At 32.7% G+C, this 22,909-nt stretch overlaps 1 protein-coding gene across 2 annotated transcripts in view; it reads left to right on the forward strand.

Annotated features, from left to right (window-relative positions):
• Nucleotides 1–22,909, forward strand: part of puf (ubiquitinyl hydrolase 1 puf) — a 223,611-nt gene that overhangs the window by 56,883 nt on the left and 143,819 nt on the right. For both annotated transcript variants that reach the window (XM_085814567.1, XM_085814568.1), the window contains exons 11-17: nucleotides 1,306–2,159; nucleotides 7,176–7,533; nucleotides 8,566–8,693; nucleotides 9,045–9,134; nucleotides 9,223–9,312; nucleotides 13,785–13,867; nucleotides 13,988–14,142. In XM_085814567.1, coding sequence (XP_085670693.1) covers nucleotides 1,306–2,159; nucleotides 7,176–7,533; nucleotides 8,566–8,693; nucleotides 9,045–9,134; nucleotides 9,223–9,312; nucleotides 13,785–13,867; nucleotides 13,988–14,142 — 1,758 coding nt within the window. The remainder of the gene's footprint in view (nucleotides 1–1,305; nucleotides 2,160–7,175; nucleotides 7,534–8,565; nucleotides 8,694–9,044; nucleotides 9,135–9,222; nucleotides 9,313–13,784; nucleotides 13,868–13,987; nucleotides 14,143–22,909) is intronic.

Below are 22,909 nucleotides of genomic sequence, written 5' to 3' on the forward strand. Positions count from 1 at the left end.
TTAAATCTTTTATCTAGCATATTGATAGATATAAAATATTTTTTTAATAATTAGTTTCTAATAATTCATTAGTAAGGCATGTGAATGAAATTCCCTTTCAGTGAGGCATAGATACTTATTAAAAAAAAAAATCTGTTGTTGTAGAAATGTGTAACGTGAAAATAAATTGAAATAAAGTGTGCTGGGAAAGGAAAAAAAATAATTCAGTATTTTGTTAATGCAGGTATTTTTTTAACAATTGTCAATAAGCATCACCAGCAGCTTCTTAAATTCAAACTGCAAACTGTACAGCAGCATATTTGTTTATGTTGGTTAGCTAAAATAAAATTAGCAGTAATTGGGGGGGGAAAGGTGATTCAGATCATGAAATTTACAAGTGTCTTTGCAATTTGTGTTTAGATGAAAAAATGTGAAACTGCAAAGATGTTCAGCACTTGAAAAAGTTGCTGTTTGCCTATTGACATTATTGTATTGGCCAAACCGACTTTTAGAGTCCAAAGAAATCGGTGACCCTGCTGCATGAGAATTACAAATGTTTGTACATTCTCCATGTTACAGTTTATTAAATGTATTGCTTTGGGTTTTGTATTACGAATTTTAGTAACAAAAAACTAATTTTTTTTATCACAAATCACATTTTAATAAATTGCTTGTTTTTGTGTTACTAATCAGTAATAAAAGTCTTTCTTGGACATCTGTATTTTTATCAGTTATATTTAGTTTATTAAGCTTTATAATTTAGTTATTATTTTACTGATATTTTTACGTATTATCTTTTAAATAGTAATTTGACATTAATTTTTTAAAAGAAAGTAAACATATAGGGTGCTATATTTTAAGCAAGGATAATTTTTAACAGCATTTATTTATGTTGATGATAAACAGGTATTCTTACTTGCCATTTAACTGCGAATGCAACTTCTATTTTTTACGCTTTGAGAAAACTAGTGTAATCGTGCAGGGAGTAGTCATGTTCTGGTGTGCTTAATGAGAATGCTTTTTAGAAAATGTTTGATTTAAATAAAAGTGTTTATTTAAATTACTAGAAAAGGAAGTACTTAAAATTCTATCTCCATATCTAAAATTATATATATTTAAATGCAATACAATTCTATTTAATTGTTAATTCTTTTTGTAAATATTTTAATATGTGTGAACTTTTAATTATCTTTCCTTTAATATTTCTTATTCCTTGAAGGTAAAAGTAGTGTTTTTATTGATATGTGTGGGTTAAAATATTTAGCTTGTTTTAAATCTGCATTCTTTTTTTAAAATACTTTTATCAATTTTAATGTATTTTCGTAGTTGGATAGCTCTCAAATAAGTGATCGTCCAAGAAGTAGCATAGAAGGAAGTGAGCATACTGGAGGTAGCCCCTCAAGCAGCCCATGTGATGTTGAACAACATAAGCGCATCTTAAAACAAACTCAACGAAAGCGTAACACTTCTCAAAGACATCAGAATGGTAGAAAATGGCGACATACATGTTCAGGACATGTTAGACAAACTGCTTTTGTAGAAAATAAGCCTCAATTTGTTGAAAATAGTTCTAGTGGTGAAGAGAGTGAACTGAGCAGTGTGACTGATGATAGTCTTCAGAGTGATACTGATGCTGCTGATTGCTCAGAAGAACCACTCTTAGATGTGCCTATTCCTAAAACTCAATTAATGGAAAACTCTGAAGATTCTAGTAGGGAGTGTAATAAACCGTGCAATATGTGGAGTCGCAAAATGATCAGGCGGAAACGTGCTCGATATGTGGCTAGTAAAAAACAAGCTCGATGTGTTAAAAAGAGGCATCCTAATCCTGTAATAAAGGCTGAACTTTCCGAGGAAAGTGTTGAAAATTGCAATCCTAATTCTGCATTGCATGATTCATCGCCTGTGAGGTGTGTAACTCCAGTAAAAGATAGTGATAATGACTGCAAAAAGTTTGTGAACAATTCTGGTGATCATAAACATTCTGACCTATCTCCAAATGCTGACAAAAAACACTTGCATAGGCCTGCTGCTCCTCAAATTCTACCTGAACTTGTAAAAGCTGTTTTAGAAAGAGATGAAAATTTGTCTGGTTTCAGTGAGAGCTTAGAAAATGATATGTATGAATGTAGGCAATATCTTGCTAATTTAAGACCCCAACGTCATGTTCCTGTTCCTGGGTAAGATTTTTTTTCCCCTTCTGAATTCTGCACATTTATTCCTCATAGAATTAAAAAAAAAAATTCTTTTGCATTTAATCATTAATACAGTGAATTTTATTTTTTATTTTTATTTTTGCATTTGCATGGCTGTCAGTTCTAGGATCTTGTTTAGGGATTTTAAATTGTTATCATACAGTATGGCATGGTTTCTAGGTAAAGTTACATTGCTTTAACGATAGAGTTGTGATTCTGTATTAGATTGCTTTAGCTATAGAGCCATGAACTGTGTTCTGCAGACCTCTACAGGACTAAGAATTTAATTCCATGTATCATCGGTGATTTTTTTAAACTTTGATTTACTTTTATAGCATGTATGTATTATGTCATCAACCATGAAACTGTCACCAAGCAGTGTGATTTAGCCTAAGTTATGGATAAGTATGACATAACTGCAAATTCGTATTTGTTGGATCCATACTGCATGTAAATGAAATAGCATTGTTTTCTTTAATTTGTTAAATCATCTACTATTTCACTTTTAAACATTAATGTGTGTTCTGTTAGTGTTCTGCAAAATAGTCCAGTTACATCTGTTTTATAAATTTCTTGTGGCTTGCATTCAATTAGCTGCCCAAGTGAAATGTCATTTATCTAGTTATCAGTTGCATGATGCCTTTTCCTTCTCACAATTCAGTTTCTGATGAACAGTGTTATTTTTTACTTTCTGACTTGTGAGCCATTCATCAGTTGATGTGAAATTTCCTCCTGTTATTTTAGTAAATTCCACACCTTTTATAATCATCAAATATTTAGAAATAAGAATATCTTTTTAGTTTTATAGCTGAAACCAATCTAAAAAAGCATTTCAGTGTCTCTGGATTTCCTTCTTTTTTGCACTTGTTTGAGCCATCTGAAATTTTTACTTGTTCTTCATCAGTTTTAATTCTTTATTTAAGTAAATTGCACAATGCTGTTTGGAATGTTCCCAATTTAGATGCAGTTTTTCTTTGGTTGCATGTACCAAGAACATCAAGATCTTTTAAAAATTTATCCTTTTCTTTTAATCTTAAATCTTTTCTCTTAAGTACTCGTAAGATTCTAGCTAATTTGAAATTATTTGGAGGCTAGATCTTTACTTGAACTGTGAGGCAACTAACTGCTAAGTTCAGCTTGTTTCTGTAACTACACACATAAGAAGGGTAAAAAGACCCTTTTATTCAACTCAAAAATATGAACAGATGACATTCCTGGTACGTACAGGGCCTTGCCGATACTTTTCACAGCAACTCAAAATAGTAAAATTGAAACTAATCCTAAATTGATTAACCAGTTAAAGCTGCACAGAGATATTTAAGCACGTAGTTGGCTTTTGACTAATACTACTGATGTAGACTAACTGGCAATTAATATGCACAACCATAAAATAGCAAGCTTAAGTAACTGAGAAACAACGTGGCTAAAAGGCAGACACATTGTGTCTGAAGTAACTCAGACACCAGTTTGAATAGTAGCTTTCTACCCAATTTTCGTACAACATCCTACAACAAATTTTAAAAAATGCTTCTTAAAAAGCTTTTGTTTCTAGCCAGTGGAAAGTTTACATTTTGTCAGTTAAGTCTATCTCCACGTCATGATTATAGGCATGACTGATGCTTTTTTTGCTTTTTCTTAAATTCTATGGTTACTACTCCCATTTCTTTCAAAGAATGTTAATGTACAATAATGCTAGGATGTATTTTGTGAACATTTTTTGGAAATTATTTGTGAAGATCCATTCATTCATTTATAATACTTCTAGAGGATTTATGTTAACTTTAAGATACAGACACTGAGCTCAAGGTAAGAGTTAAGATAAGCACATCTTAGCTCATATATGGGCTATGAGCTCTAAAAATAGTGTTTCAAAGGTAAGGAATTGGAAGTGAATAGAAAAATTTCTGTCAATCCCATTTTATTGAAGAACCAAATACCTGATTAATAACGGTTCATGGTCACGGTCTACTGTTAAATGGATGAATTATAAGTGAAAGGAATGAGTTTAATAAATGATGGTTTATTTGTTCATTAGAGTATACATATGTTTTGGTTCCTAGGAATTTGAACATAAGTGGCTTATTTTATTAGTGAATTTAATAGGTGATAGGTTCTGAAGTTTGGTAGGACATAGTGTACTGTCTGAATAATTTACGTAAGAGCTGGTCCAATGAGCTAGGTGCTAAAGGCCTACATGAAAATAAGCAATGTATGTTGCAGTTAATAATCCCTCATAGTTAAAGTGATGAAGTCTTAACAACTGGAAGTGGGTGCAGGTGTAAGTGAGCAGGGCACCAGAATTTCATCATAGGTCATAAAGTAAAGTCTTACCACACTAGCTGTACAGTTCCCACCCAATTTTGAAGGAGAACACTCTGGATAGTGGTCTTAGGGTCTCCCATTCCTCTTTCCCCATCTTCAACCAAGAGGATTTTAGCTTTCCATGCATTTTGAGTTTCTTCTTGCTGCACAGAATGTATGCACCTAAAAATAGCCGTGCCATCTCTGGATTTGAACCAGAGCCATCTATTAAAGTAGTCAGCATCAGTAACGACTCAACTGTCTGGGAGGCTAACAACTGAAAGCAGTAGATTGCTATTCCCTTTATGTGTACGTAAACCATCCTAAGCGGGCTAATAGTTATTGCTTATGGTTGTTGTATCATTGATTGGTCTTGGGCTTGAATCCCAATGAAGACATGGATGTTTTTAAATGCATAGTATTTGTATGGCCTAGGAACACTCAAAATACATGGATAATAAATTTAAAGTAGTTCCTTCATCTTAGGAATTAAGTCATAGTCACAAGGGCTTAGATCTGGGGAGTATGGTGGATGGTAAAGCACTTCCCAGCTCCATCGCTTGAACAAATCAGTCACAGCTTGCGCTGCATGCAGCCGAGCATTGTCATGCAAAATGAGAGGAGCGTTCTGCAGAAAGTGTCGCCGTTTTTTTCTCAAAGCTGGTCGGAGATTGTGCTCCAAAAATTAACGGTAATACTGCGCAGTGACGGTCTGCTGTGGGGAAACGGTATGCTTTAGGATGACACCATCACAGTCGTACACAAGAATCACCATAACTTTCACATTGCTGGGGTTCTGACGAAATTTCGAACGTCATGGTGACCCGTGATGACGCCATTCATTTGATTGGCGTTTCAGTTCTGGCTGGTACGATCGGGCCCAAGTCTCATCCAGCATAATGATACGGCATAAAAAAGCATCTCCTTCGCACTCATAGCGCTCCAGGTGGGTTCGGGCAGCATCGTATCGTAGCCATTTCTGCATTTCCGTCAATTGATGTGGAACCCATCGTGAAGCAATTTTTCTCATGGACAGGCGTTCCTTCAGAATATGCAGCACAGTCGTATGTGCTAATCCTGTTTGTCTGGCCAACTGATGAATAGTTTAGCGGTGATCACTGTTCATTAGTGCGGCAACAGCTTGCACGTCTGCATCGCTGACACTCGGATGACCTGGCCGCAGCATGTCTGCCACGTTTGGGTATCCTTCATTGAATGCTTTCACCCATCTTGCTATGGTTCTGTAAGGCAATGCAGATATCCCGCAAGCCTCTTGAAGCCCTTGATGACACTGTCGTGCTGTACGACCTCTGGCACATTCAATTTTTATCCAACATCGTTGTTCTTGTACTTTTAAAAGATGTTTCGATACATTTCAGTAGATGAAGGGGAAAAGGAAGATAACTATGAAAGCTCATTTAAATTATAATTAATTTGAATCATTTATCAATAGTAGAGGCTCTAATAACTTTAATTTCTTCAATTTTGAAGCTGTGTTATGTTAGATCATTAGATAAAATTTCAGCAGTTGCTTTTTACATATATAACTACAGTATTTTCTCGATTATGTGGGCTAATTGCCAGGGAAGCAAGTCACATATAATCAAAAAACATGGATAATCCAAACTGTCAATTTTCATGCATATTATGTTTATTTCGTAAAAAACACAAAAATTGGTAATTTTACTTTGTTTTTGAGAGCACTTAACTATTTGTCAAATTTAACTGCCTTTGTTTTGAAGTGCTATTTTATCATTGTATTCGAATCCTTTTTTGATCAACAAAGCCCAATAGAGTTTCAAAAGAAGTCATTGCTGGCTTAGGACTAATGGAATTTTCAGTGTATTATTTGCCTTTATTTTCCAATATCGCTCTCTACCTCTTTGTTTTTATGACATTTGAAATGATATCCACATCACTCAAGCATTGAAAGCCTAGCAGTCGAATTGCCATCGAGACATTCTTTGATTCCCCCCCCCCCCCCCCGATCTACATTTTTAAAGAATTTAACGTTTTCAATTTTTTTTTTTGGCATACAACTTCAGTTACTGCTTCGACTTCTTCAAAATTAGATAAATCTCTGATTTCTATGTTTGTTAGGAAGAGTCTTTCTCCATGCTTAAATTTGTGCATGTTTGTTTTTTATAGATTATCATGCATAGTGTAAAGTGCACATGCATGAGCACCACCATGCATGGATAATATGCGCCTGGAAAATAAAGAGTACACTGTATGAATATATAATCAATTTGATTTTTAAGGAAACAGAAACAAACAAGGAATAAAAAAAAAAGACTTAAATTGATTTGAAATAGGCTACTCAACATAATAGAAAGGTTTTAAAGGGAGATCTTTCCAATGAAAAAGATTTAAAGGTGTTTTAAGAGTTAAAAAGTATGTTGAACACACATAGCTGCTAGAAATAAAAATTCTCTATTAACTGAGATTCCTGAATTTTTATGAAAATTTCAAAGAACTTTTGCATCAACTCTTTGATTTCATCTATTGTAATAAAAGTTGGTACTTCCTGTAAATGGTGGTTATTGTGATTAATTAACAAGGTAGGCAAATTTAATTCACTTAATCTGCAACATGCAAATTTTAAATGTCATCACATGGCATACAATAGATGTTCTAATTAGGAAGTATCCAACAGTATTTTTATTGTTTATAACATACTTCATTTCTTCTTCTATTTAGCGAGTTAGTGGAAGATATCTTAAGTCCTGATGATGGAAGTTGCAATAGTTCTCATGTCAGTAACAAATCGGAAAAGAATTTAGCTGATTTTGATGGTGAAGAATCGGGATGTGAGGATGAACTTGCACAGCTGGCTGCTCATGCACAAGCTCAACTGAACTCTCATCCTATGACTCAAAGGCTCACAAATATGGCATGTATGTATACACCTCAGTTACATGGTAGCAGTAAACATACTCATCACTTTCTAGGCCGCACCCCAAGGGAGGTGAGGCAAGCAATAAATCACTTTGAACTGGACTCTGTGTGTGAACCAGGACAGACTTTATTGTGGGATATATTACAAGATGATAAAATAGTATGGATTTTCTGTTCTCTTTATGTCAGTTTTCACATTTTTATAATTTACAATAATATGCTGTTGAATTCTTGGTAAAGATGTAAAAATTTTTTAATTTGTCTACCTAATCTTGACCTTTTTGATGAAGCTTAACCCTCTCACTGCGTAATTTTTTTTTATCAAAATAGGTTAAAAAATTGCGTATATTTTTTATTACATATTTCAAATCTACATATATTTTAGAGTTAAAATATACAAAAAATTTTTGTAAACTTTTCTTTTCCCCCCAATATAGAATTAGATCATAGAAAAATGTTGTCAGAATATTGAAATTGAAGGAAAATTTTGATATAAAATAATTATTATTTGATATAAAAGGAAAATTTTGAAAATTAATATTTGTTACATTATGTTTTATTTTATAAAATACAAAAGTAAAACATGTATACTAATGAAAATATTTGCATAATGTAATATTTTGCATATATTACATTTGAACATTTTTAATAGAAACTGAATTTTCAGATTCATCGCTATCTGCAGAGGAATCCAAAAAATTCTCGTCAGTTTCGCTATAACTATCTTCAATATACTTGAAATCAGAGTCAAAACTACTATGATTGTCGGAAATATTATCAGGAATATAGGCTATATCACTCGCGAAACGCTTCCTGTCAGACATCTTTGAACTCTGAAAAGCGCATGCAAAATGCTGCATTACGTATTCTTGTATATTCGGCAGAAAAGTGGACAACTCACGTCATCTGTTAGCCCACGTCTAAATAAACAATTAAACATCACAGAAAAGCCGAAAGGGAACCTTAAATGGGGAAAGAGTGGTTTGCACAGTTAAATAGACGGCCAAAATTCATCCCCACGGAAATTGCGGGTTGCACAAATTTTGCTACTTCTACGTTGCCCATGGAAATCGCGGGATGCGCAGCGAGAGGGTTAAAACACATTTTCAGTCATTGTTCCTTTATTGTTCAAGTAGGTAAAATATTTGATTTTGTATTTATGGTTATTTTTGTTCCTTCACTTACTTTTTAGGGTCAGTTGAGTGAAGGACTGGCAATAGAAGCTGAAAAAATTCTTTGCAGTCTTGTTTGCTGGTCTACAGATAAAATGATAAGGATGAAATTTATTGAAGGCTGCCTCCAGAATATAGCTAATAACAGGTGTAGTTTTGATGTTGTCTTGCTTTTAGTAAAACATTATAAATGTTCTTGCAAGTAATTAATTTAAAAAGCTTTTCAAATGATAGTATGCAAGATTTTGAAGCATTTATTTTTAATTACAAATGTTAAAGATCATAAAAAACAGTTTTGCTATGTTATTTAACATTACCAGATTTTAATTTGGATTCATTACTTTATTGAAATGTGTTGTGATAATAAATATGTAAATTGTTGTAAAAATGTTCATGATATTTTATATAGCTGATCTAGTAGATACTATACATGCATAAGTGGCAAAGGATATTTATTATTTATTTTAAAGGAGTATTATTTTATGTTTTGTAATTTTAGGTCTGTTATAATTTCTATGCGTTTATTGCCAAAGTTATTTGCATCCTTTCAACAGTTTAGAGGAAGTAGTGATACACACTCAGTAACAATGTAAGTAGTCAGTATAATAAATATTTTATTTCTTCTATATGTGGATATACTTTGCATTATATGTATAATACATATATGTATATTTCAGATGGGCAGAAAAGGAACATAAAATGATGAAGCACTTTTTCAATAATCTTGTTACTTACACATCAAGCCTGCGAAATAATAAGTTTTGCATGTAAGTAAAATTAATATTATATGTATATATCTTTATCACAATTCTTATGCTTACATTTATTAGGGATTATCAAATTATCAAAGATGTGCATTTTTGATAGACCTTGTATCTTGCATTTATTTTAAAATAGCATTATTATAAGTTTTGCATGCATTCTTTGTATATGATGTAACATAAATTATGCAATCAATGTAAATATTTAATGTATGTTCTGAAGTTATCTACGTTCTATAATATAAAAAGTTAGGAAGAGAACCAGGAAGAGGTCATCTGAATGGGAGGAAAATCGATAGATGTGGTATGTATGTATTTAAAACAGAATGCTAATAGTCTCATTGGAATTGAATCTTGTACTCAAGAAATACAGCTAGAAGAGTAAAATAAAGAAATCAATAATGCATTGGCCCACCTCTGGCTCTGATGCAAGCTGTTATTCGGCTGGCCACTATAGGCCATTCCTAGAGTTGTTGAATATCCTTTTACAAGATTGCATGCCATTTGTGTTCCAACTGATAAGTTAGATTGGCACGATCTAGAGACATTCAGAGATGCCTACTCATCAGAGCTAAAATATGCTCATTTGGGAAGAGGCTGTCAAATTAAATGGCACTCCGTATCATGATTCCTGGCTATCAAGCTGTGTGGCAGATAACAGTCAGGTGGATTGGAGTAAAACAATTCTACTCCAATCCACGAAATCCTAGGTCAAATACACTCAGCATTACTTCAAACATGCTGGACAGTGTAAAACAGCGAGGAAAAGTTGTCAAAATGGCACAATGGAAAAGTTGTCACAAAGTCAGCTATTATGAGATTATCCTCAGTTCCCATTTGTTGAGTCCACTTATTCCATTCCACTTTTGTCTCACAGGTAGTCATTTTTGTCTGAATTTTGTTACACATCTAATACAGACAAAAGTCGTTAATTCGGACACCCATAATCCGGACCTCAAAGCTAAAAACTTTCTGCGCATGCGCCGCGTTGACACATGCGCATAGGCGTTTACGCGTGCGCGTAAGACCTCTTACGACTGCGCATTTGCGTGTGCGTAAGCGCAGAATACGTTTTCTCGTGCGCGTTTTATGTATAATGGACGGTATAATCTAAAATTATCTAATTATCTATTTCAGTTAATGTTGATGATTGCGTTGTTCCTTAATCTTTGAATTGGATCCGGCTTATTATTTTTTGCAGACTGTAAGAGCAATTTTATAAAAGTAAACTTGAACTTTCGATTACATCAAATAGAATTTCCGAATCTGGAGCTCTCAAAGGATCGTACAAAACGAAAGTATGTTTCAATGTTCATCAAACAAAAAGTGAAATTGCTGCAAAAAATGGATAAAGACATGAAGAATGTGACAGAGAGGTTAGTGAAAACGAAAAAATTTCGATTGACAATTTAGTCGGTATTCTCGGCACAGCAATTAACGGGACTTGAACAGCGGAACTTTGTAAATGAACAAAAAATTATGTCTGTTTATAGAATTAAAGAGAAAGTATTATCACATAAAACGAAGCAACTTAAACAACTTACATTGAAAGAAATATTTAATAAAGTAAACAAATAAATATTAAACTTTTTTTTGTAAATTTTGATACCTTTTAGATCATAATTGTTCTTTATTTCATAAATTACGGTTTCATATTTTTAATTTTAGAATTTCTGCATGCCATCTTACGCGATTTAAACTGATGATCTATAATCCGGAATCGCCGAAGTCCCGACGAGTCCGGATTAACGACTTTTGACTGTAATTGATAAGGATGCATCGGGCTTTGACCGCCAATCAGACGATCATGCCGTCATTTCGTTCTGTCATTGATCTCATTCAACCACTACCTTCTTAACACTCTGTACCCTCGTAGTTCACCCAAGTCAAATGGTAGCATCACCCAAATCCAAATGTTTAGTAATCCTGCGATTTGACTACTCTGCTTCTTAGTCCAATTGCTTGTTCTCTCTCAAATAATGACTTCTGTTCATATTGTTTGCGAATCCATTTGAGAGCCATTGGTATAGTCCATATGGGTCGACAGAACAATATTTGCATCGAAGTTATGCCTTAGTATTAGAATGTCTGGATCCTTTATTTTAGTGTGCTGGAGCTTCTGCTAGTCAATCATTGGCCACTGAAAGTTAATCATTTGCACATTCTGTCAAGATTATGGGCATACACAGTTTCATCCCATTCAGATAATTCTTTCTTGGTATGTCATTTTTTATGTTATAAAGTGTATATAAGATTAAAAAAATAAGGTAAAATATGAATTTTAATTTGCAATAGCCTCTAAAGTTTCATATTTTAATTTGTTTATTTCCTTTCCATCTTAAAACTTAGTAACCTGCTTACAATAAATCTCTCTAAACTGCTTCAAAATTAATCTTTTTCATCATACTCATATAATGTCAATGATATGGATATTTGTTTAATGTTTTAGCCAATGATAATGCTAAAATTTGCAAATTGAAACCTTACTAGCCAGTAAGGATACATAACAAGGTAAAATAAAAAAGAAGAAGGGAAAAAATTCTAAAAATCTGAAAGCTTTCAGATTTTACATTATACATTTATAAAGGTACCACAATAAATAAATTGGAACTGTTAATAACATTTCTTAAGAAAGAAATTAAAGATGAAAAGAGGATATAGAGGTTCAAGGATTTAAAAAGTGAGGCACAAATGAATTTTTTTTTTTTTTTTTTTTTTTGCAAAATAAGACTAGAGGGAGCAGTGGAGCTTTTGAACAATGGATTGATAAAAGCAAAATCTAGAAGAAAAGGAATTTATATTTTTTGGCATGAGGATCATGATCTTGTCAAATGATTAAAGGTCTGCCATTAGAGCAAAGAAAACATAATTTTATCAAAAGAAGGGGTGTGCTTCATTTATTTAATATGAGATAATTTATCCAAAGATTGCAAAAAAAAGTCTTTTAAATCCATAAAATGTTTAACAAATACTATACCTAAGTATCTCAGTATACAGAATATTCAGTATACTGATCATCAAAATATGCATGTTATTTAAAGTTTTCAGTCACCATCTAATGACAGAATTATTTATGTTTTTATCTGGAACTGAACATAAAACTGGACTTTTGTGCATGAAATGTGCAAATTATTTGACTAACAATCTATTGTGCAAGGGACACATGTTAAAATTCAGGTGAGTAACGTTATTTAATTTGGTTTCTGAGACTTATTCATTATTAATGATTCGAAATTATCATTTAAATGTAGAACAAGAGGAATGTTTAATCAGTCAATTTGAAAAAAGGAACATAAACACAAATGGAGGCTGCCCAAGATTTGAATATCCCTCAAAGTATTTTATCAAGAACTTAGAACTGCTTCTAAGAAGTGAATCAATAAGAAGAATTCAATAGAAAAAGAAGATTCTAAAAAGTGAATCACTCTTCTTAAGAAGTGAATCAATAAGTAGACATCTGGTAAAGCAGCCTAGAGCTACAGTTCCATCCAAAGACCATTTTCTGGCATTGTCAAATTCAAAAAAATTGTGAATTGACTACAAGAGGTTACCTTTTAAATAAACCTTTACTGTTTTAAACCTTCTGTTTGCCATAAGAACTCAAGTCTGACATTCTGCTCCTGCATAGAGACCTAATAAGAATAAATTTTAAATGAAAAAAGCAGTGGTTTCTGTCCCTCTCACTTTATCCCCCATAGGAGTTCATTTAAAGTGGTATCCTCATCGTGTTCTGTAAAGCCATTGGGAACAAGACCATATACTGTTTACTGATGAGCCTGAAGAAGGAAATGTGATTCTAGACTTGTTCTGACTGGTATAAAATGACGAAAACACACCTCGCCTTCCCTCATTCTAAAAAGATTGCATTTCCGCAAAAGTAGTTTCATGCAAAAATTAATATTTTCATGCAAAAAATTTTGTATAGTAGTTGAGCAATATATGTATGATCAAATATGTAAAACTGAATGCTGTTGATTATTAAATGGTTTTGATTATGTCCTTTGCAATTTAAGAATGTAATTAGTACATGTAGTCCTCACATTATGTTGAATATTTATTTAATGTAATGTTGCCTACAAAATTGAAAGAGAGATGAAGAAATTGTAAGAATTAAGGCCTGTAATTAAAATGAACTATGATACTGAAAATAGGTAGTAGGCTGCTTTAAAAATCCTTCATCATAGCTGGTCTAGTATTTACACTATCTATAATCCTTGTTCTCGGTTTTTCAGCCAAAAAAAAAAAAAAAAAAAAGTTAATATATAGTTTTTTTAAATTTTAGAAAAAAATCTTTTGATTGAATTTAAATATACATTATTCAGATATGTATACTTATGCCAATATTGTCATTGTAAGAGTTGGCATTTTGAATTTCAGTCATTTAGTTTTTCAGTTTGGTTCTCACATTTATAATAATTCAGAAATTATTTGAATTGATATTTTCAGTAAGAAATTCTGATTGTTATATTTATTTCAAGGTATTCTCATAAAGACGAAATTCAAGTCCGTTTGCATTTTTTAACATGTGTATTTTCTACTGCTGGATCTCCAGAAAATTTTCGTAAGTGTGCTTTTAATAGACTATTTTTTTTAGTATCTCAATAACTAAGTTGGATATCAATTTTCAATGTAATGGGTTACTTTTGTGTAATATCAAATCTTTGACTTAATTTTTTCTTAGGTTTGAATCATGAGCAAGTTGATATTTTATGGCAGTGTTTAGCAACTGATTCTGAGTGTGCAGACGAATTGTTTGGTTGGCTTTTAAATCAAGCTAAAGGAAAAGATCAGCATGCCCTTAGTATTTCTTTATTTAAACATGTTCTTCTTGAAAAAGTAAGTTTTTTGTATGTAATATTTTGGTAAAATAAAGTGAATTTTAAAATAACATAAAAATGTATCCTTTTATTAAAAATTATTTTTCATTTTAAATAGAAAAACGAAAACAGTTTTTTTTTATCAGTATTTTACTGCTACATCTTTATAATATTTAAAAATATGGCGTCATCCAAAAAGTTATGCAGTTTTCAAGCTGAAGCACATTTTCTTCTGTTTTGTTACTGTTAAAAAGGAATAACCTTGATTAAAGCAGCGGTTCAAATGTAATCTTTCTGCTTAGGTTGTTTAATTCTACCATGTATTGCAGTGCAATTTTTGTTTCATAATGCAGGGCTTCTTAAGCTTTTTTCAGTTTCGATTTAAATATTTACAGAAATTTGCAACAATATTATATCTATATATGTCATAATTTCGAAGCACAGTCGTGATGGCTGAGTTGTAGGGCGAGAGGATGAAGTTGATACCAATTATATTTATTTATATAACTAAGTATATTATATATATAACTAAGTTCAGCCATTTATATTTATTTCCAGATTTCCAGGCACATTAGAATGATTCATCACAGACAACATACTCTTTAATCATACATTTACGATAATTTCTTATACACATTGGTTTTCTAAAAAGAATGACTCAGGCATTTGAAAGACAATGAACCCTTTTTAACACTTAATTTTTTTTTTTTTTTTTTGATCCCAGGTCTCCCATAATATTTACGAAAATTTTGTAGGACCCAATAAGCATTGCGCAAATCCGACACACGCGTGAGTGAAACTGTCAGTTTTTTCACTTATATTGTAATATACTGTTGCAGTTTTATGTCATTAATTTCTAATTTTAAGACATAACAATGTGAAAATTTTAAATGAGTAACAGACGAAATGACAGCGCATGTGCAAAGCAAGTAAAATGAACGCTTATATTATAAAAAGAATGTGTCGAAATGTTTTCTTTGTCTGTATTGTCTTATCTTTATCTAATTTCAGATATATTATGTAAAAATATGGGGTAACTGCAAAATTATTACAAGTTTCAGCCCACAGTTTAAGAAACTCTGTCATAGAGAATCGAAAAGCTCATTTTCATCACATTATGTTCTTTTATTTTAAAAAAGGAAAGAACTACTAGTCTTACTGCTTATAAAACTTATGCTATATATGGAGAAAGAGCCGTTTCTGATGACTGATTTTGAAGCTGGTTTGAGAAGTTTAAGAATAGAAATTTCAGCCTTAAAGATGATGCCCACTTTTGATCTATTGCAAATAAAAGTAATTAAAAGAAACTATTACTAAAAACTGATGTTATGCATTCAAGAATTAAGAGGCAGATGGAGCTCCTTGTTTGAAAGAGCTCATTATTGGAGATGTGATAATAATGATGTTACTAGAAAAAGTCACGAAGTAAGCTAAAAGAACCTGCATTAGTAACATTGAGAGGGGGCTGCATTCCCAAAAGGTAATGCTTTTTGCATGGTGGGGACTATAAAGTGAATTCTATACTGTGAATTGGTGCCACCAAATCAGACAACAAATTTAGAAAAATGCTCTTCACAAATGGCAGTTCTGAAAGCAGAAATCAAAACAAAGCACCTAGAACTGATCAGTTGTCAAGATGTTGCCTTCCAGCATAACATTTTGGTGAATATCGGACAGACATATTGAATATAACTGCTGGGATGTTTTATGTCTTTTCCCCAATATTCATCAAGTTGTGCTCTTGGATTTTCATTGTTTCAGATTGCTTCAAAATTATGTGAATGACATGGAGGTCACTTCTTTATTGATTGTCAAACAGTACCTCGATAACTTCTTTACGAATAAACCTAATTTTTTTAAAGGAATTTTTCTTCTACTGAGATGGCAAAAATTCATAGAATAAAATTAAGCTTGTGTAATTCAATCAAATTATATATGTGTGTGTGTATATCTATTTGGTCTATGGAAGACTATGAAAAAGTATTATTTATCATTATGATATATTTCAATTAACATTTGTAAAATCTAAAGTATCTCCTATATATTAATCTAAAATATCTCCTATATACACTGACTACCAATAAGTATTTGGATACCTGTGATAGAAAAGAAAAACTAACTTTATTCAAAATCAATAGTTGGTAGAGCCTCCACGAGAGGTATTTACAGCATGGACCCTCCGGGGCATACTTTCCACAAGTCTTTGTATGACAGCTAGTGGTATTTTGTTCCACTCGGCTTGGAGAAGACAGTCCTTCACCGATTTTGCAAGGGTAGTGCACCCCTGAATTCGGCGATGCAACTCGTCCCAGAGGTTCTCAATAGGGTTCAGGTCTGGACTCTGGACAGGCCAGTCCATTCGATGAACTCCATTGGCACCATACCAAGCCTTGGTTAACGTCGAAACATGACAACTGGCATTGTCGTCCTGAAAGTAACAGGGGTCCAACCCGTAAAACTGCCACAACGTAGGAAGCACATTGTCATCCAAAATAGTGCAGTAGGCATCGGAGTTGAGCTTACCATGAATGGGGACCAAGGGTCCCAGCCCATACCAGGAGAAACACCCCCAGACCATAATTCCACCTTTGCCGAACTTGACTGTTGGCACAATGCATTCTGGCAGGAGATGTTCTCCAGGTAGACGGCAGACCCAGACCCTGCCATCCGAACGGTAAAGGGTGAACCTTGATTCGTCACTCCAAAGAACCTGTTTCCACTGATCTACGGTCCAATTTTTATGTGCTTTGCACCACATTAACCGAGCAGCGCGGTTGGACTTTGTGATCAGAGGCTTATGGGCAGCAGCACGACCATGAAAACCAGGCAGATGTGCTTCCTTACGGATAGTATTCATTGAAACAATACTCCCGGATGCCTGTTGAAACTCCTCGCGGATGAGGGCCATCGGTTGGTTGCGGTTCTTCCGAATTTCTCTGGACAGCACTCGTCGGTCTCTATCTCCCAGTTTAGTTGGTCTGCCGACTCGGCGCACATTCCGACAATCACCGCTCACCTTCCACTTCTTAATCACATAGGCCACTGTCGACTTTGGGTACTTCAGTTTGCTAGATATGTCCCTTAAGGATCGGCCACATTTGTGATACATGATAATTATACCTTTCTTGAAATCAGAGAGCTCCGAACTGCAAGAGGCGGCATCTTGCATGCGACTAAAGCCGATGCTGTTTCTTACACGATATATACCGGCGGAGTCCGTGACGTACACTGCTAAAAAAAAAAATGGGACAGTCCTATATCTCCCGATCTACTGGGCCGATTGACAAAATTCAAATTGCGTTCTTCATGTCTCGAAAGCGTGACTTAGGATATATATTAGATTTATATATAGCACTATTCTAACATAGGTATTTTGACACAACATCGGACTTTTTCTGAAATAATATACCAATTTTTTTACATATTTCGATTCTACGACTCAAATTACGCCTAAATATGAAATTTTGTAAAATTTGGAGCGAAATTTACGGAGAAATTCACAAATTTATGTTGGCACTTTTTTGTCAGTTTGCGCCAAGAATACTTCACTTGGCGAACTTCTTAATATATGGCAACCTAGTTTCCTTTCCCGTGAGAGGAAAAAAAGTCACCATCGTTCCTTTTTTCCAAATAATATTCTTTATATTATATTTTTAATTATAACTTATTATTTTAAGTAATTTTTTCTTTTTCGAATTTCATTTTAATTGTTTAAGTTGAACGTTTTTTTTTTTTTTTTTTTCGAATAAATGTTTTAAAAATTTCTATTTACCTATTCGAACTGCGTAAATAAAGGTGCAGCGTTTATTTTTTTTTTTCAAATAGTTTTCTTTATATATATTTTTCGTCATAGTTATTATTTTAGGTAATTTTTAAATTTTTATACTTTTATTTTAATTGTTGGTGTTGCATTGTCTCTTCAGATAACTGTTTTAAAATTTTCTATTTATTCCTTCGAACTGAGCATTTTAAATATATTTATTAATATCAATTTTCCAGAATTTGATTTTATTTATTTGAACTGCGTTTCTTTCGGAAGAATACTTTGTAACCCAGACTACGTTGAGTTTGAAAACTGCATACTATATTAAAAGAGAAAATACAGTAAAGCACAGTTTTACACGCCTTTCAATGTTCCGTTCAGAAAAGATATATATAAATAAGAGAGATGTATAAACGACATTTTAACTTAGGATGACTTGCATACACTGCTTTAAACAGTTTTATCATTGTGCCCATTGCTTTACACAATTTTATCCTACATTTGGTTTCTTAAAATGTTATTCATATTTTATTTTTGAAATCGCAAGAATCAAATATCATAACATTGAAAAGTTTTAAATTTAAAAAAATACAAATACTAAATTTTACGAAAAAATTTATTTTTCTTCTCTTTTTCTTTAAGCATTCTCAAAGTATATTAAAAAGTATCCAAATTTTCGAAATATTTTGGTATTTCTAACAATCATTTTAAATAAAGTTATCGCCTTCCATTTCATAAAGGCCCACAAACGGCCGAGTGGTAAAGACGCTGATCACTGGTAGTTCGGTCGAGGTTCGAATCCCGCGAACGGGCTGGTTGCATGGGTATTTCCGTGAGTAGATAGAAAATGCGGGTTTACCGACACGCGGTGTGCGGTGTGGGCGTGGCCAACGACGTCACACAGAAGGCGGGGCCAAAGGGAACGTCATCACACTAGGAGGCGTGGTTTCGAGTGGAGTTGAGTTGTTCGTAGACTACTGATTGAGTTGTAGACCTCCTGCTTTTCATTAAAAGTTAGTTTTTTTTAATTTGGCAACGGAGTCATGGTGTCCTCTAGGGACAAAAAAGAAAATAATGTATTTAGGAATTGCTTATGGCGTCCTCTAGGGATGAAAAAAGAAAATAATCTATTTTAGAAGTTTCTTTTTTTTTTAAATGTTCTATGATTCAAAATATAGGATCGAAACCTGAAACAAAATATCTCCTTTTCTGGAAAGAAATAACTGTTAAAAATATTGGAAAGAATAACATAATACTCATTAAAATTTCACACACACACACACACACACGGGCTTGTGCCAGCCCCTTCCCTTAACTCCACTGTGAAGTCATTGACCACTTTAAAAATAATCCATTTTGTTTTCCATTAAACATTATTTATATTGATATGCCCATAGGCTAAGGAGTGCACTCCATCCTTTAAAATATATCTTTTATCATCAAAAGCTGAAAGTGCGATTTTATTTATAGCCATGGTAAAAAGATGATGGTTCTTACTCTGAATATTATATTGTAATTCTCTGGTGAAGATAGATTTCTTTAAACAATCTCTATAATTTTTATGTTTAAGTTTCCTTTTAATAACACTTCGTTTAACTCCTTTCGCGGCTTTCTTCTCACTTTCATCCAACAGTAGAGAGTACATTTTCGCCCTCAGTCCTATAAACTCCAATATTGGTTCGGAATTCATTTCATCTTTGAAGCATCCAATTTTCTTTTTATTATTGATATTGTATAAAGCATGAGTCTTCGGATAATCTGACATATCGTACAGATGCGTATGAAAACTCATATCTCAATATACATCTTCTGTTAATATTTCGTACGTGAGAGAGTCTGTGTCAGTAAAAAGTAGCTTGGCTCTTTCTCCATATTGTTTTTTGATATGATTATAATGAAAATTGTACATATGATATTTACTAAGTTCTAGTATGACAAATCCTACATATATGGGCCTGTTTAAACTAACACAGTTTTCAACCTTTGTACTCCAACCAAATCGTTATCAAAAATTCTGAAATTATGAAAGGTTGGTGCAGCTACCAATTTTTTCGCTCTTTTTTCTGTATTGACTAATTGGACATCAACATGTTTCCTCACGTTTTCCATAGTTTTACCGTACACACTATTGTTCATTAGTTTAAAAAAATCTTTCTCATATCCTGTCTGTGCATTTTTACGTTGATCTGTATTAAACTGTATATAAGGTTGTAACCAAGCTTTTTGTTTAAATTTTATAATTTTGTGAACATGCATTAATTTCATACCTAAAGAGAGATATAACTGTAAATTTTTATGATAGATGACATAATTAAATTTAGGATTTAAATTAGGAACTAATTTAGTATTCGAGATAAATTTATTATTTTTCAGTACACTGACTGCATAAGGTGAAAGATGATTAGCTATTATTTTCATTTTTTCTGGAGCTAAGGGATAATCGTTATGAGCATTATGAAGTTCTTTGGGATATTCGAGGTCTACTTCCAAGATGTATCCATCCAAACTGTCTTCTGATAAAGTCAAAATCTTTTCTATGACATTCTTATTAGGTTCAACCCACTCAAAACTTCCATAGGGTAAGGGTTGACTCATAGCCCACCCGTAGAGATTGTTTGCATCAAGGTATAAGATATATTTACTTTCTTTAGTTGAATCAAAATTTTTCAGATATTTATTATTTGCTACAGACTTACGCTGGGTAATCATGGACACACCTCCACGAATGCCCTGCTCTATAAATAAATGCATATTAACATCCGTTAATAATTCCAAAGCTTGATCAGTCATTTTTAAGCAGGCTTGCCAAGCTAATCCAGGTGCAGTCATCAAATGCGCACAATCTAAACTATAGTAAGTTTTACAAAGCTGTCTAAAATTTTCAAACACATCTACTAATTGTAAAACATCACTTTTTACGTATAAATCATGATATTCACCTAAATTTTGAATATGAAAAGCTTGCCAAACAGTTTGAGCATGAATGTAATCATCCGAAGATATACTTTCACCACTTAAAGTACTTCGAAAGTTCTCTATGGATGGTAACTGAGTATCTTTAAATTTATCAAAAGAGTTGATGTATTCATATGGATATATTCCCTTCCGTAATAATAATTTTATGTTTTGATCATTGGGAAAATTTTCTTTTAAAATCCTAAATTTTTCTTCAGGCAAGTTAGATACAAGTTTTTCCAAAGACGCGTTCATAAACTGTAAACTATCAATAAAAATTAAAGATATTCTTAGATTATTCCATTTTCTTTTAATACTGAAAGAAATATATTTTTCCATATTATTAGGTATAACATGAAACTCCCTGTTTTGAATTTTCCCAATGCCTTGCATGATTAAATGTGCATCATAGTGTTTTAAATTATGAAATACGACAGGAATTTTCTTTTGAAGTTTAAATTTCAAATTGCACTTATTGTGCAGAGCTCCTCTATACTTTCCCGTAAGATGATCGTGATCTTTTACACGATCATTATTCAATTTTTTTTTGCATAAGTAGCAATGAGTTGCATTTTTAAAATTTTGTTCATCTTGAGATGTCATGGAAAGAGGTACAATACTATATAATTTTTCGGCTATTTCCTCTTCTTCACGTAAAATATTTTGTATAAAATGGTCTACTGCATTTGGACCTCTATATACTGTTACAGGTTTAACGCTTTTCCCATCAGGTCCTACAATTATGTAAGCATATCCGCACGCTTTATGATGATGTATTTTTCTGTAAAAGACGCAGTAGCTACATCAGATGTACAAGTGTCTATGTTTTCAATTAAAGCTTCAAAATCAGCATAAATAATGTACGGAATAGACTCTTCATATTGATAATTAGTATATTCTAATATTTTTTCTTCTTCCGAGGGCATTTTAATTCTCTGTATGTTTTGATGTTGACAGTATTTTGCATGTTCTTCTAACAGGTTTTCACGGGTGAATCTATGCAAACACCTCATGCAATAGAACATATTTCCATCATGTTTTGTGAGGTTACCTAATAACCGGGACATATTTCTTATTAAGCAATAATGTTGAGTAGTGTCATCACTGATTAAAAGTAAATTAATACAATCAGTTTCTTTTCTGTTTGAAATGTAGAGGGGAAAGACTTCTTTTTCTTCATATCCAAATACATTTATTCTAAGATTATTTAGTTTTTCAATAGATGGTATTTTTGTAATAGGAACAGCGCATTCAATATTTCCTAATTTTATTTCATGTTCATAGGGTTTATAATGATTTACTCATTCTGGTTTATTTTCTCTAGAAAGATCATATTTGTGTGCAAGAAAGCACCACACTAAACATTTTTTATCCTCATTTTGAATGTTTAAAATGGCTTTTTTCATGGCAAGTTCTTTGGGAAGAGGTATATAACTACTAGCGGCTAAGGGATGATATCGAGCTGTGCAGAGTTCTAATTTTTCAATTTTATCTAATGTCCATCCCGAGCCATTTTGTAAAAATTCTTCAAACGATTTTTTTATCTTGTTATAGGCCTCATTCAATTGTTCTTCAACATTCTCTATTGTTAAACTTGTGAGGCAGGTAGATCTAAAATGTGGTTTAATAACCTCTTCGTCCCAATCATGTCCTATTCTAGAGAACTGTGCTGTTACTATAATGTACCATTTTAAAGCCTTTTTCTCATTGATTTCTTCCTTGAGTTTCGACATAATATTTAATTTGATATTATTTAAAAATATTTCTAGATCTTGATTAATTTCTTTGGTGGCGATAATTGTAAAAGAACTGAAGACGTTTAAGGCCAACGCTGCATGCTTCATTCGCTTGTTTAATGGATGGGGGTTATTACTTTTCCTTTTAATACTTTGAACAGTACCATGTTGAGTACGGTTATGTTTCATTAGATCATGTTTTCTGCTAAACACGTCGTTGCATTTTTCACATGAAAAGGTATTTTTTTTAACATGAATATTTTGTATGTGTCTTCGTAAACTATCTGCTCTCGTAAACTGAGCCTGACATTCTTCACAGTTGACATCGGTTG

This window comes from Stegodyphus dumicola, chromosome 4, assembly GCF_044657685.1.
Source record: "Stegodyphus dumicola isolate Sdum_Otavi_A_Nest chromosome 4, ASM4465768v1".
NCBI lineage: Eukaryota > Metazoa > Arthropoda > Arachnida > Araneae > Eresidae > Stegodyphus > Stegodyphus dumicola.